At 33.1% G+C, this 17,204-nt stretch overlaps 1 protein-coding gene and 1 non-coding gene across 5 annotated transcripts in view; one reads left to right on the plus strand and one right to left on the minus strand.

Annotated features, from left to right (window-relative positions):
• Positions 1 to 3,596: 3,596 nt before the first annotated feature.
• Sec24AB (Protein transport protein Sec24AB) overlaps positions 3,597 to 17,204 on the minus strand; it is a 139,397-nt gene continuing 125,789 nt past the window's right edge. For 3 of the 4 annotated variants that reach the window (XM_089239649.1, XM_089239648.1, XM_089239647.1), the window contains 2 exons: positions 9,895 to 9,998; positions 3,623 to 4,448 (listed from right to left, as the gene is read on the minus strand). In XM_089239649.1, the coding sequence (XP_089095775.1) occupies positions 4,334 to 4,448; positions 9,895 to 9,998 (219 nt within the window). In that variant the 3' untranslated portion in view covers positions 3,623 to 4,333. Of the gene's footprint in view, positions 4,449 to 9,894; positions 9,999 to 17,204 lie in introns of all 4 variants that reach the window. The other variant, XM_089239646.1, reaches the window with a different exon arrangement.
• On the plus strand, positions 6,638 to 6,711 carry TRNAT-AGU (transfer RNA threonine (anticodon AGU)). Its single transcript has one exon. It is a non-coding gene; the product is annotated as a tRNA-Thr (tRNA).

Below are 17,204 nucleotides of genomic sequence, written 5' to 3' on the forward strand. Positions count from 1 at the left end.
TTAAAGAATAACGTGCCGGAAAAAGTTAAGATGGCACTGGTTGCTGACCACTTACCTGATCATTGAATGTGCTGTGGGTCACTTAAATGATCTGAAATTGTGCTACTGACCACTCAATTGAAATGGGAATGTGATGCTTAGTTCATTCTTACAAAATTAGGTTTGAGATCGCGGGCCTCATCAGATTCATTTGACCTGAGCATCATGGGTTGTATGGTATAGTTAATTGTGGAGTGGGGACAAAGAATTATTTGGGGTTGTTGGTATGACATCTTGGTCCATATCAGTTTTTCTCACCAAATAGTTTCTGTTGTGTTCTATATCAGCACTGCAAGCGTAAATTTTAGGATGCCAAAATAGTGTAGTAGATTGATTAATCAATAATTATACAGTCGATGCTCATTATAGCAACCATTACAACAACAACTAATAAGATAAGTCCAAAACATTTTCATACAACTAATATTGTATGTTTTCCTTCTGGTATCACAACCCTCCCAATATATATATAATGCCTGTTTTCGACAGGACAAAAAGGGCTATTATATCAAGTGCTGACTGTATTATCAAAAAATCATATATTCTAATATAAACAATTTTATAATTATTGTAATCACTCACAGAATGGATTATCATTTTACATGATCACAAAAATTTTAGTTGGTTTTTTTTTTCACAACTAAAATGGCCATTCCCAATAACAGCCACATTTTCATGGTCCTGTTAGTGGCCGTTGTTGGTAGGTTTTACTAGAATATAAAAAAATATGACTCACAAAACATGTATTTTACATTTTATGATGAGTAAGAAATTCTTTGGTACTTATAATGGCTTTTTTCATATCATTGTTACAGTTAAAGATAAGTCATTTTTAACTATTTATAATGTATTTCTAAACAAGAAAGAGAACAATTTTTTCTGAAAGTTTGCATATTTTCCTTCGCCAAAAAGTATGAATGTTTATGTGCGAAAAAAATTTAAGATTAAGAAATATAAATCAATGTACAAAGGAAAGATACATTATCAATTAAAAAAAAGAGAAAACATTGCTTTTCATGTAAAGATTTACTTCACAACTGAAAAAGATTTATCTAGATGTAAATAAAGTTCCAGCACTAGCTGCGATACTCGTCGTACATAGAAAGTGTGCTCTCTTCCACATTTTTTGATCCATCTTCATATTCATCATAACTGTTTATACATTTATTTTATTTATCTACTGCTTCTTCATTTTAATAATATTCAGTGATCAATAAAGTATAATGGAGTTTTACAGTTAAGAAACAGACTTTCCATGTCCTTCAAATTCAATGTTGACCTGTGCCATCTTGATCATTGATCACTTAGAATAAGAAATTTTGTGAAGTTCACATATAATGAAGTTTCCACAAATTTTTTAAACCAAAGAAACATTGCATTGCTTTTAGATAAGAAAGAACTCAGTAATTCTGAACTGGTGGTACAAACTGGGAAGAAGGTGGGGAGCTAGCAAGAACATTTTTGTCAAAGAATAAATGTACACAAAAAAATCATGAAGTAGATAGCATACTTGGTTCAAAGGCACACTCTATGTTAGTTCAAACTAGGTAACCTCCAATACCTTCATGGTTAAGCTGTAAATGTTTTTCATTTAATAAAAGTTCTAGTAAGTTGTGCTACTCCTCAAAGTTTGAGTTAAAAAGAATCACCCTGTATAATTATAATGTACAGCTGTATAACTTTTTTTTTTTTTGTTTTTTTCATTAAACACATCAGTTTGTATGTTTTTGGATTAGATAACCTATTTTCCTCACGTTTCTCTTTTGAATCTTAATATCTTAGATCTTAATAAATGTTACATATTATTTTATAAAACACCATTGAAGAAAGCTTGATTACCCAGCTCCTTACCCAGAGAACCTAATACAGGATGTTCCAATATACATGTAGAGCCAGCGTTTGAAGGTAAGTTAGAAAAAAAAAACCCGAAGGTATTGAACAATATTTGTGTAAAAACAAAGTTGAATAGAAAAAAAAAATTACAATAAAACCCCTTTGAGAAGCAACAGTACTGTTTGAAGAAAATTAGTCACTGATTGAAAGGTAACAAGAAAAAAAAAAAAATATATATATATATATATATATATATATATATATAGACTATTAATTTCTAATGTTTTTTGACATTTTAAACTTAAAACAGCTTAAAATTATGACAGCTTAAACTTCTTTTATCTTATACATAGTTGAAGTATAAGAAAATATCTATATTTTATGTTTTTATTTATATAAACAATCTCCCTGAAACCCTCAACTGCACCATTAGATTTTTTGCTGATGGTTGTGTAATTTACCACATAATTAATCACAAGTCTGATCAAGAAATTCTACAACATAATCTTGTTTCCATCTCAGACTGGTGGGGTGTGGGGACCCTCCCCACCTCTAGCAATATTGACAAACTTGAATCCATCCAAAATAAATCTGCTGGCTTTATTCATGGCTGCTGTGGTCCTCTTTTAATTCCATTTCCAGTCTTAAACTCAAACTTAATCTCCACTCACTCGCTACTCAACAACTTATCTCTCGATTAGCCCTGCTTTATAAGATTACTCATGGTCATCTAAATTTCGATATGTCTGGTATTCTGATCAGGCCTTCCTATGTCTCCAATAGACTTGACCACCAAAAAAAATACAAAACATATTTTTGCCTCTACCGACTGCTTTAAATACAGAGTTTCTTTCCTAATACCGTAGTTAAATGGAACAAACTCCTCTCCACTATTGTTGATTTCATGATCTCTGATTTCTTGTTAAACATTACTAAATATCTATGAGTAAATCAACCACATCCTTTTGTATAGGTCTCTAGGCCAACAACATTGCATAAATAAATAGAAAAGTAAATTAAATCTCATTAACCAGTCATCTGGCTAATTTTTTTTATTTTTAAAGTTAGAAGCTAATAAATATATTTCCTGATTAAATTTTTTTATGAACACATTGAAAATGACTTCATGTTCTTAACTGGGTTTTTAAATCAACAAAAAATTATAATTGAAATAATTACTAGTTAGTTTTCAAAAATTGAAATAATTAGACCAAAAAATCGTCATATGATGGCATATTATCATGTGCCGTCGTAGTCATATAACTGGTTAAAAATTCTTTAAATAAATATATAAAAAATAAGAAATTTCCTCAAGTGGAAATACCCATTTATATATAAATAATGAAATCGGGCACTGAAAAGATCCCAAAATTTCAAGGGATGAATGTCTTAATATATAGTTATTTCATGCTTATTCCCCAAACAGAATATAATCTTTAGTTACTTTACCATTCCTTATTATTTGAAACAGTTTCTAAAAAAATTATTGAAGAGAGTCAACACTGGAAGAAATAGAATGATTGTTCCAAAAAAAAAGAAAAAAAGATTGGTTTTGAAAATACTTTTGGACTACATATAATTGAAATAAATATTCAGTAAAGAGGTTCAATGTATGTAAATTTTACAGGCATATTTCCCATTCTCTTTTTTTTACAGGAAATATAACCTTCACATATTCTCCACAACGCACTTGAGTAACATACACTAAAAGTAAAACACAATTAAGAAAATATAATATTTATTTTTTAAATATAATTTTTCACAAAATAGACTCGCATCAAATATAATTTGAACCAATAGAAAAATGATTAAAATTGAACAATTCTGCATTGTATAAGTGAGAATTGGATGTATAAAATACCAAACTTGAAATTGATACTGCCTACATGCAATGTTATAAAGTCGAAACAGATTATCCTTTGCAATTATTATTACAAAACCAACCACAGATACATTTGGCATATCAGCAATATGTTCGCATTCCAATTTTAATCCATGAATGAAAGGATTCACCCCTTAGCTTTCACAAGTATTTTTTTCAAAGGAATTTCAAACCTAAGTGCAAAAATTCCTCTAAATATTCAAGATATTTCAGGAATATTTTTGACAACTGAAAATATTAAACACACTGCATTTGAAAAAGAAAATGCAAAAATTATTCTAACGATTCTGGATGCTATCAGTATGAATTTCTTAAGCTTGTAAAACATAAATGTCATATAATTATCATTTAATGTTGCAAAGAATCATAACAAAAACATTTTAAATATCATATTAAACAAAACATACCAAAAATACAAGTGATTTTTCTCGAAATTTCAAACTAAATACAATTTGTTATACATAAATATATCCTCACTCATACATCAGGTCATCTTCCTTGAGAATTGATCTGCAGTTTTTGTAAAACAGTCAACATATATTATTTCTGATAAGCACAAATAAAGGTTTACTGTGATTTTTACTTCGATATTTGTACCCTCAAATGCTGCAGGAACTCATAATAGGAAAACAAAGACTCTGTCCGATCATCAACCATATACTGAAGAAATGAATAACGAGAGTTGCTGTCCTCCCTAAAAAGTAAAGAAGAAAAATTTAAATTGAGTAGCTAACCATTGATAAAAGCTGTGATTTGAAAAAGAAAAAAGTTTGTTTCTTTATTACGTTAATAGTTAAAATGGTCAAAATGAATTTGCAGAAGTAAAACAAATTAAACAATGAGTATCTGTGTTGTTGACATCAACTTGTTAAGCAGCAATATATATACAGTGATACCTCGGCTAATGAAGATAATTTAGTTCCAAAATCACATTTGTTAGTCAAAACACAATTTTCCCACAGGTTTCTAAGGAAAATTGTTCAATTCGTTCCAGAAAGTGCTGAAAATTTCAAAGTAACTTTCATAAAACACTAATAAGCATCATAAAAAATGCAAAAACTGACAAGAGGCTGAGATAAACTACTTAAAAATTGGGTGAAGGATATTTAAAAGGAAGATGAAAAACTAAACATATTTTATACTATATACACTATGCAGTGAGATTTGTGATCCATAGTGGAAAAAAATCAGGGTTCCCAGCAAAATCTGCTTGATCATTTCCCTGACCAAAAACGCGTACACTGTCACGCGCATGTATAATTCTAAACCATATAATATCACTCTAAATTATTGCCCCCTCGTATGCATGGGGGTTACGTTCTTGGGGTGGGGAAAATACCGGAAATCTGCAAATAACCGAAACCCCAGTTTTTTTTGTTTATCTCGTTTATTGAACATCATGAGAAGAGCAGCATGATGCAAAAGTATAAGGGAATGTAAAAGGGTGCAGCAATTTTGATTGTTGATGTCTTTTGAAAGAACATTGTGATTTCTGTTTGCTGTTTCTTCTTCATATCATCAAGTATGTTGGAGTATTTTGACAAGACTTCCTCTACCAATTTTTCTACATGTGAAAAACGTACCATAGAGGGATCAATATAATGAAAATAATCTATTGCTGATTTGAACTTATGAAGCTCTCCTGCTATGTTACTCATGGTGAACTTGTCTTCTACTTCTTTATTTTGATCTTCGTCTGGTACCACATGTTTCATGAGCAATCAGCTGCATTAATTCCTTCTCAATCAATGCCTCAGAATTGCTATTAATTAGCTGTTTGACTTCTCTTCTACATCCATATCATTGAACCCTTCTCCACCCATCTGTTTTGCTAACTTGACAATGTCTTTTATAATCTCTTCAGTTGGCTCTGTTGTGTCTTGGAGCACACATTGTGGCCAAAGGTCAATCCAACCCGAGTTGACTGTTTCTCTCTTAAGAGCTGCCATGGTTCTAGTGATGACAGTAATGGCATTAGCAATAGTGTAATTCTTCCATACCTTCAAGATATTTTCTGCATTTGCATCTTCTATTGCATGCACAAACATCTTCATTCAGTGACATGTATAGTGAGCCTTGAATGCTCGCATTACCCCCTGATCAAGGGGGCTGAATGATAGATGTTGGGGGATGTGGAGGAAAATGCTGATAAGGATTTTTTTTCTCTACCTGGGAATCTGAAAAATAATCTTCCATGGAAAAACCAGTGTACTTTCAACCACTTGAATGTACATTTCTCCTCTTTTTGATTTTTTTCTTTTTCCCCTTCAGATTTCCCTTGACTTTCCCAAGTATTTAGAATTTTCCCTGACTTTTGACAAATATTTCACATTTTCTGTGACCATTTTCTGATTCCCTGATTCTCCGACTTTCAGGTCGCTGGGAACCCTGAAAATTGTGAGGTGGTGTGACATGTGATATTGTCAGCTCATTTCTCTCACATACATGCAGATAGAAAAGAAAAGTGAAGTGGAAAAGATACGTTTCTAAAATGTCCAGACTGTTCAGTTTGGTATTAAGCAGGGTTGGTAAAAAAACCGGGTTTTTTGTTTTAAATAGTATTAAAATTAAAAACAATAAAATTTCTGAAAAATCATTCAAAGTTCTAATAATTAATTAAAATAAATGTTTATTAATGTAATTAACACTATTCTCATATTAACTAATCAATAAATATTTCTTACATTCTAACAAAAACCAACTTTTGGAATTCAATTATTTTTTGCTTAATTCAATGGATTACTTACTTAGTGTTTGAAAATTCTTTTAATGTTATTAATTATATTGTTCCGGATAATTTTTCACAAGACTTCGAGGTTACAAAACAAGAAGCGGTTCGATGGACAAACACAGATTTATCAAGGAAACAAGGCAGATTCATGTGTCTCCAGTGGTGTAGATGGTAACATGCTTGCCCAGTATGCAAGAGGGCCTGGGTTCGAGTCCCGGCGGAGACGTGATGACTTTTCTTTCCGAGCTCACCTCAGCATAATATCTGGAAAATAACCGTTTCCTTGATATCTCTGGCTGAGAAAAAAGTCATCTATATCTCTCTAAACACAGATTCATTTACAGAACAGCAATTTACACGTATTTACAAGCTAATCAGAGAGCTAACAACGTTCTCTCAACGTTTAAACACAACTGACTTAATCTCCCGCCTCTCTGAACCTGTCTAGCCTGCCATCTTGTGAGCGCTGCACTATTTATAACCCAGGAGAAACTTCAAGAAAAAGAACATTCCACAAAATTCTATTTTACAGTTTCCTAGTCAACGGCGCCACCATACAGACTGCCTGGAGGAGCGTTGAATCACTGTTTGGGGGGGCGGGACTTTCTAGATTTTTCTCTACACGCCCTGCCAGTTCTCCACCAATCACAGTCATTTCTGCCAAACCGAAACCGGTATCAACCGATTTCGATATTTCTGAGAGCCATCGAACGATTCGCGCCATCTATCGTCGATAGTTCGTCATTGATCATTTTTGTCGCACCACAGTCATTTTCTGCACACGAGGGCTAATTAGACCGGGATCTACAATTTATTGCCGATTCCGAACGGCAGGCTTGTTTTTATACTCATCGAGAGGTTGGTGCGCCAACCCCTCGATGGGGGGAACTCCCTGCGGTAGCAATTTTTTGCTGCGGTCAAGTCGCCGTTTTTTGTTGTACCCTGTGTCAGGAAAGTTTCCTGACAAGGACGTCGATAGTTCGTAACAATATATATAATTAACATAAAGATGTTTTCTCCAGTTACTTTCAGTATGCTTAATTAGGAAGCTATTTTGCAAAAACTACAATAAAAATTAGGTGAATATAATGTATTTTCCCATATTAATTAATCACAATAAATATTTCTTACATTTTAACAAAAACCAATTTTTGCATTTTAATTATTTTTGCTTAACTCAATGGATTACTTCACAGGTTTGAAATTTTTTTAATTATTAATCACATATTTAATATAAAGATGTTTTCTCCAGTTACTTTCAGTATGCTTAATTGGGAAGCTATTTTGCAAAAACTATAATAAACATTAGGTGAATATAATGTATTTAATGAAGCATAAATAATGCGGATTAATTAATGATGATTTACAATATACAGGCGATTATAACTAAGGTTCCGATTTCAAAACACTGTAAAAAAAGAATGATTGTCAGAATGACTTGAAAATTGACATGAACATTCCTGAAAAAATGAAATTTTATTTGGTAAAGGGGAAAAAAATACTTAAAAATGTAAAATTAATGACATCATCCAACACGTGGGAAATTTGCTCACAGAATGGAAACGATAGCCATGGCAAAAGATAACTTAATTATAGCACTGCACAATTTTATAATTCATGGAAACATCACAAAAGAATGAAGTAGTTTAACAAATAACTACAACTTACTCAAGAAATGCTAAATATGTTGTCCACCGTGTTCTGACTACGAGGTGAAAGCAAAAAAATTCTTGTTCAACAACAGATCAGAATATGCCATGGTCATGATGTGGATGCACTTGCAATTCACCTTTATTAAACCAAACGTGCCCCCATGTTAATATTCCTGAGGAACTTCAAACATATAGGAGATGCGCTGGAGATTACAATTCACCAAAGTTCGCAATCTGACCACTGTTCATAACATTTTGAGGTACACCCCCCCCACCCCCAGCCAGAAGTTGCAAGGGTTAAATTGCATCCTGTTATTGTCAAAATCTGTCTTCAGCAGCTGTTTTGCTGGTATTGCGATGTGCATCTTGATAGAAGTTGTTCTATCCACACACTGATGCTGTGGAAGTGCTGAAATGATGTGGTTGCACAAAATATATACTTCTGGCCAAGCATCATCTACTTGCAGATTTTGCCCTGCTTGCACTTTTTTCTCTTTTGCCAAAATTTCCATTGCTTCAGGAGTATCCATGCAAATTTTCAAGTCATTCTGACCAGTACTTATTATATAGTTTTGGAATCAAAACTTTAATTATAATCACCCTGTATATAGCTGATTATTTTTCATAAATCTGTTACTACTATACAGTAGAACCTTGATTAACTGGGCTTAACAGTGAAAATATAAACTTGAATAAGTAAAACTTGAATATTAAGACCGTGATATACAGTATGAGATGTGGTACTTCTTATGGGAAAGAAAATGAAAATGTCTGTAAGGTAATGTAACTACTAGTACACTAGTCTTTGTCCTTTAAGGACAGCTGGTGTCTTTATTGGATTATAGGACCACCTACCGAAAAAGAGGTGTATCTGCAAAGTGATTCTGAAATATCAATAAATTAATCTGGCTCAAGTGACAGTAACTCGTATTTATTTTGATTGGCAGGAAAATTTAGCTCATGATGTGGTGTTTTTTGTTATTTTATGCATCCACATCCGTCAAAATGTTTGTTAGCCACGGCAGAAAAACGGGGGGGGGGGGAAGATCTTTGTCAGCCAAAAAATCTGTAAGCCGATGTATCACTGTACTGCAATATTACAGGAACTATTAAGATAACTTTATTGGTGAATGGACAGAAAAAGCCACCTTATGCTTAGAGGAGTTAAACTTAGAAGTATTTCAGCAACAAAAATTCATAGATGATGGTAAGCATTTTATGGACTTACTTTTTAAATGAGATAAAGAACTAATAAATAAGATTGCTTTGTTGTTCTATAAACTGTTCAACTCATTGAACTTATTTTGAACGACTCATCGATTTTTAGCTCGCTGCAGTCTCTTTTATTCACATAAATTCAAAAATTTCAAGTTTTTTTTTATCTCTTGAACATATTACGATATTAAAATATTTGTTGTGCAATGATAACTGGGAAACTAATTCAGTAAATTTTTTTCAAAAGGATACAGTTAATCAGATTTCATATTGCAGCATATTATTTCTGACTAAAAAAATGGCTAAGTAAACAGGAATACTGTTAAATTAATAATCTGTTATATTTCCTTTACAATTGAATGTGAGAAACAAAATTTTTGAATTAACAATTTCATCGAAAACTTAGAATGAAAATTTTATCTTCTTCATTTTCTTTACAGTCACATTGAAGGATCTCACAACTGTCTGCAAAATATATCTTTACACTTATACAGAAGAGTATTACCTGAAATAATTTTAAGAACAGAGAAAAAATCACATACCTGACTATCATTAATGGAGAATGAGTCGAATTTCTGTCTTGCAGCCACGCCACGAAATTTCTCATCCTTTCAGATTCGGGTGTTGGTAATTCAGGCAGAGACTTCTAAAAATAAAATATTTATCAGAACAAAGCTGAAGTTATCCAGTGGAATTTTGTTTTTGAAAATTTTATATTTCATGTTATTAGTACTATGGTAGACTCCTTACTATTTTAAGAATTTAATTCATATATATATACACACACTGAATGAATGAACACACCGCAGAACTTTGCCACTGGACTTATCCCATTGCCGAGATCTCTTTCAGCCCAGCTTCATGGCAGAGTCCGGAACAATATATATACACATTGCTCTCTTTGAAATATTCATTCATTGTTCTGTCAGCACCACCTTCTGGTTACTGCAATAGTTGGAGAGACATTTTCTGCTGATAAAATGATCTTAGCCAAACTTATACTGTCTAGTAGGACTGAGCTATGTATGGATTTATAATAAAAACCCCTGATATAAGGTCCCACATTGATATCCTGATTTTGAGCACAGTGATGAATAGTTAATTTCTATGTCTAATATCGCGATGCCGATTTAGCGAATACACGATGTATCAGGGAAATCTGACGTTCTTACATCGAGTTGAAATTACCTCTTTGCACAACAAATGCACACATGCAATGTATTGGGCAATCAATTTTTTTTGTAAACGACGGAAGTAACTAAGATGATGTTACATCAAGTTGAAATTGGCGACGTTAATTTACTTAATACACATGTGCAATATTTGTTATCCAATGTAGACATCAACAGACATGGTAGATTAACTGATTTTGTGAGCGAGTACACATATGAATGCTAACATCGCTTTCTGTCAGCAAACAAAGAGTAAAGAACAAGGATCTATTCATAGCTCCATGGTCGGCAGAGTCTGAAAGATTTTCCAGCTACTCTATTGAAAAATAAAGTGACATTTGATTCCTCACTTGACCATCTCGGATTACATGAAGCTGCAGTTTTTAATTTTTTTGCACTGTTTTAATCCACAGAACTTTATCTTTTTTTTTTTTTTGAATAGATGCCATAGATACTTACTATGTACATATATTCATTTTTTATTTTTCTGAAATTTATTTGATTTTTGACAAATTTTTTCTCATATATGCAATGTTAACCCTCCGAGGATCACAGAAGATTCATAAAATGGCTTGAAAAAAACACTTCACCTTAAACAAAATGTTTTCAAAAGTGCCCAGCTAGAAAATGCTTTTCCCTCTTTTGCTCTGCAGGACATCCGAATAGAGGTGGTAGGGATTTGACTAAGTGGCATTTGTGCAACGCCCACTTAATGTTTTTATTCTTCATGCAGAACAATAGTGCACCTCTTGTCGAACCTGCTCAATCGCACTGACAGGGCAGAGTGTCATTTACATATACACTTAACTATTCAGAAATGCAGATGAGGGAAATATAATTTTGAAGAAATTGTATATTTTATGTTACCGATTATGTTTTACACATTTGCCTAGTTTTTTTAACGAGGCTATATTTAAATTTTAAATTTGCTGAAGTCATGAATGCACAGCGTTTTCAGAAGAAAAAAAACTACGTAAATTATATTGTGATAATTTATGGCAAAAAATATAGATATTCATTTTACATATTAGTCAGGTTCAACGTTTTTCCCGTAGTTTTAAGCAATTTTTATAAAAATTAGTGCCTACTTCTGGCAATATTCTTTTATGACGATAGGTTATGTCAGTATTTACCCTATATAGAATCCCATATGTGCATTATGTCCCATTTTACCCTATATAGAATCCTAGTTTACATATATCCCATATTCCTCAATGAAATATGTTCATCTGATCGTTGGATTTTTTCTTTTTCGTGAAATACATTGTTCACTGTGATTTGAAGCAGCGCTTTATTTCGCCACCCTTTAGCAATTATAGAAGTAATTCGAAAATTGCATTCAGGCAATAATGCCATTTTTGGGAAAATTTAATTGATATCCCGTATTTACTGCCACAATTTCCCGCATTTTCCTCAATGGTGTATAGTGAAGTATCTCACGGTACATTTTTTATTGAACTCATATGGATATTACTAATATAAATTACAACGATTGAATCATTTTTCATTCAGTGAAAATTAAATTATACAGTCTGTGGATCACCTATGTGATCATTGCGGACCACCTTGTCTGCTGACCATAGGTTGAGAAACGCTGTTTTAGATGGCTGACGAACAACTGACAACCACTTTTGAAACAAATGAACAATAAATTTGTTTCAGTTGCTTAAAATTGAAACTGAACGTTTTATTTATTTTTTTTCTGCAATGTTATTTACAAGAGGCAAGAGATAGAGTTTCCCTCATTACATATTTTAGCAATCTCACATCTCTTATGACTAGAGCCCAGAAGTTTAGGCACTAAAAATGATCGAAATAGGCAAGCAACAAGCCAATAAAAATGCCTAAAATAGGCAAGCAACAAGCCAATAAAAATGCCTAAAATAGGCACTATAAAAAGGCATTTATAATTTATGGAAGAAAGAGAAAAATAATAAAACTAAGGCATCAAGGTCCAAAAACTACCTGAAAAATTGGTTGCATTTAATTCATCTACTGCTTTAATCATGGTTTTATAATAACTGCATTATAATCCAAGTTGAACTGATTTCAAGCCCCAAATAAAATGTCAGTAGATCCTCAGCCAGCAGAGAAAATGATCTGTGGGGCTCCTTCAAGTTGCAAATAATTCTTCTTTGTTCATTGTATTATTTGGAATAATCATCGTTTCTATAGTTGAAACATAGCTACCTTGTTCTATTGTTTAAAAAAAAAATTTAACCTTTTTTTATATTACCACATATGTGAGACTCTTTCAAGAACTAGGCCCTGTGGGGTCATATCTGTCGCACATGCCCCTGAAGGCAACTCTGGTCAATTTAATCAAATACTAAATATACAAGTATAATGTATATTTACATTATATATTATTACATTATATATTATGTAATATGTAAAATGAATAGCCGTGGTTGTTTTTGGTTCTGGTGTAAAAAACAAAATCAGAACAATATGGGTCCCAGAGCTTTGTCTGCTCCTACCCCGCTTGTGTGACCAAAGACGCCAACTGATGACCTCTTGGGCCAGTCATTGGTCAATTATACATATACAATGCAGCAAGACAAGTGAAGTATGTTAATGCATGGCAGCACAAATCTCTCAGATCACTTATTTGCATTTAAATGGGGCTGGAAGGTGTGTGGGCGGACTTTCTGATTATAATTAGTACCAAGAGAGTTGGAAAATTTTAAAAAGTGCAATCCTTTTCTTCTCAATGCTCAAAATATCCAAGTTTTATGAATTGTGTGGCCTCTGAAATTCACTAATAAACTTAAGAAATATGTTAAAATAGGTATTTATGGCAGGAAAAATTTCAAAAGAAACCTTTTTACCAAAAAAGTTTGAAAATAGGCAATAAGGCATTTTGCCTGAACTTCCGGGCTCTACTTATGACAATCTGTTTCGAAAAAAAATTTACATAACAATCAATATATTTAACTCTGGGTGACTGTGAGCTAAAAACTTTCAACTGATTCAGAAGAAAACGAAAAAAAAAAATCACTTTCTACTACAGTGAAACCCAATCAATACATCTTTCCAAAAAACAATCGTGAAAACCCATATAAATGAGAAAGTCATGCAAATGATACAATTTATAATTAGAATGTACAGTAGTTCTAACTGTAATGTTGCAAATATTATCACAATTTTTTACAAGGTCAAAATGATTCACCACAATTTTAAAATTCATGAGCAGTATTCAAAAAACTAGGTGAAAATGTATCCCCACCCCCATTGTAATGGTTGTACATATTAGCACGATGTTATATCAATCAAGTTTATTGCTCTGGTCATAAAACCAACGGCTGATAATAACAGGGTGCACAGGTAACAGCAAAGAGTAGGGGGTCTCACTACTCTTTGAGGCTTCAAAAAATCAATTTTTCAAAAATAATTTAAAAAAACACTTCATTTCATCAGAAATCGAATGCAAAAAACCGCTTGTCGATCGGCCATTTCTTTCTTCTACTATTTAAGAAAGAAGAATTGTAAACAAAGATTTTTAAATGGCCTTTTTAATGCCCATCTTTTGAATATAGATATTTTTCTTTGTTTTCCGTGACTTTTTTCGGAGTAAGTGGATTTTTTTTCAAGTCTATCTATCTTACAGACTACTTTAAAAAAGAAGATAAGCACTTTATACCACTCCAGAACATTGTTATATTCATATGAAACCATGCTATTTCCACATCTCATTTTTGTTTTTGATCTTGTTTTTGTTCTATATTGGGTTTTTGAAATATACTTTTTATTAATTTGTTTCTCTATTCGTGGATAATGAATTCAAAGTACTTGAAGCAATGTGGGTACAGATCACGAAAGCACAGCTTTTATGGAAACCAGTATACTCCCAAGAGTGAAAGGATGGACGACATAGCATCCCCATGAGCATCTGCAAAGAAACTGAACTTGAGTGTTCAGACGTGCCAACTTTAAAATCCAGAAATCTAGAGATTCTCCCGAGGGGGGGGGGTACCCTCCTCCCAGACACTCATAGACTCGGAAAAAAAAAGTTAATAAAAAAAATTTCGAAAAACTTTTTTTCTTAATCAAAAAAGAAAAAGTTACATTCCCCCCCCCCCCCCCAAGGCAGGTTCTGCATTGCCCCTGAGCAGAATAGAGAAATCACATCTACATACTATTCATAAAACATAAGTGTTTCCTTTCGTGGATGCTATCAGTGATTGATAATCTTGGGTATATGAACGTTTAAAAGCTTTATATAGCTTAAAGTTTTATATTTTCTTTCTAAAGATGTTTAATCAGAAGAAACAATCAAAAAAAATTCAAATTACAAAGCTGCCGACGAAAAAATGTGTTTACCGCATGGCTGTTAATGGGATACAATAACAATTATACAGGAATTTCTGCAACCAAGGTCATGCCCCTGATAAATGATTGCCAATAAACGCTACGAAAACGAAGTCTCGTCTTTGCCAGTTGCTTAAATGTGATCACAGACACTTTTCTAAGGCTGTTCGATGGAAGTAACTACAGCTGTCCTCTAAGGGTGTTTTCCCTAACGACGAAGGTAATCATTGACGCCACGACAATGTGAAAGCTCGCGTAAAATCTAATTTTCAGCCAAAATCCAGAGAAATTTTACCTAAACCGGAGAGCGTGAGGAAGGATGAAAAATCTGGAGTCTCCCGCCTAAATCAAGAGAGTTGGCAGGTCTGAGTGTTCCTAGCTTCAAGACTCCACAAAGTCATGCAACGTCTTTGATTGAAGGATAGACTTCTTGAAATATCACTATTTATTTCAAATTTAAAGAATTTGTTGTTCTGCAAAACTTGTCATGGTGAAATTGATGTAAAAATAAGATTACAAATAAGATTAGAGATGCTTCTTCAAATGTGGCAATAATTTTTATGAAAGAAGCTGCTGAGAATGAAATTTCTCTCACTGGATCCACAGAGATTTGTGTAGGTGGAGACGGTACCTGGAAAACTAGGGGCCATACTTCTCGGATTGGTGTAATCACTGTGGTTGGCGCACAAAGCGATAAAGCCATAGACACCGAAGTAATGTCAAGTTATTGTAAAAAATGTGAATTTTCTACTTCAACTTCCCATGAATGTATTCAGAATCATTTAGGATCAGCAGGGAAGATGGAAGCTGACAGTATGAAGAAAATTTTCGAACGATTCATTGAGAGACGGGGTGTGATATATATGTGCAATACATTGGTGATGGTGATGCAAAGGCATTTCTTGAAGTGAGTCTATGTAACCCCTATGGAAAAGATGTGCCAATCGCTAAAATAGAATTTGTGGGACATGTTCAAAAGCGCATGGGCACTAGACTTTGAAAATTAAAAATCGAAATGAAAGGAGTGAAACTTGAAGATGGGAAACCGCTCAGCGGAAAAGGACGTTTAACTGACAAACTTATCAATAAGTTATCATGTTATTATGAAAATGCAATAAGAAATAACAGTGGCTCGTTAGAATATATGCAGAAAGCTGTCTAGGCAATTTACTGCCATACTTGTTCAACTGATGCTGAACCGATGCACTTCTTTTGTCCCCAAGCTTCAGACTCCTAGTGTAAGTATCAAAAATATAAACAGTCACCCAAAGGTCAAGTACATCAGTATCATCATAGGAACCCTATTCCTCCAACAATTGCAAAACATCAAAAAGGTTTTTATACATCATTTATCAGCACCTGAACTTCTAAAGAGATGTTTGGGAGCTAAAACTCAAAACAACAATGAATCACTAAACAACTTAATTTGGAAATTTTGCCCTAAAGTGTCAGGATGTGGGCGAAAAATAGCAGAAATCGCAGTCAATGAAGCTATAATAAGTTTTAATGAGGGAGCAACTGCTAGGACAAAGGTTCCGAGTGCACTAGGAATGGAGCCTGGTTGCTTTTTTCATACAGCAGCTACGAAAGCAGATCAGCAGCGTGTGTGAGTTGCTGAAAGACGTGCTGACTTGACCACATTAGAGGCCAGGAGAGCAAGACAAATGCGTGACAGTGAAGCAAATAAACATATCCTTGACCAAGAAGGTTTGGTATTTTAATTGAGTGAAAACAAAAAGTATGCAAATTTCACTTTAAAAAAACTTTGAAAGCGATTTACTCAGAATGTAGTTTTTGGAGTTTATCCGTAAGATAAAAGAAAAACTATTGGACTAAATTTGCTGAAATTTTGCAAGAATGTTTGTATAACATATACTAGTAGAATAGACCTCAGTTGTAGATATCCGACTGTTTTTTCAATTTTTATAAATTTATACATTTTCAAAAAAATAGTAAATTTTGAAAATTTGTGTTTAACATCTTTTTTTAAATAGTTCCTTTTTGTCAATTGCCACAATAGAGGTCTATTCGATTTGGGCATTCACCTAGTTTAATTTCGTGCCACAAAATTCAATTTATCTGATTTTTTTCATTCACAATCTTATGAATTAATAGGTTAGGTCAGTGTTTCTCAAGCGCTGAGCCGTGACATCAATCATACCGCACCACAAGAATATATTCATTACCCTTTCATTCCTCAAAGCATTTCCACACGAATAATTAATTGGTTTATTTTACCACTATGGAAAATATTATTCGAATTTTGCAGTCTAAAAATCATACAAGTGTAAAGATGAAAAACCTTCCAGCTGCAACCGTAAATTATAGGAATTTGGAGAGGATCTCTCTTCCTCGCACCGAAAATCACT

Source organism: Pholcus phalangioides, unplaced genomic scaffold, assembly GCF_987345545.1.
Source record: "Pholcus phalangioides strain wild (caught in Gottingen) unplaced genomic scaffold, Ppha-v1.0 ptg000011l_1, whole genome shotgun sequence".
In the NCBI taxonomy this organism is placed as follows: domain Eukaryota; kingdom Metazoa; phylum Arthropoda; class Arachnida; order Araneae; family Pholcidae; genus Pholcus; species Pholcus phalangioides.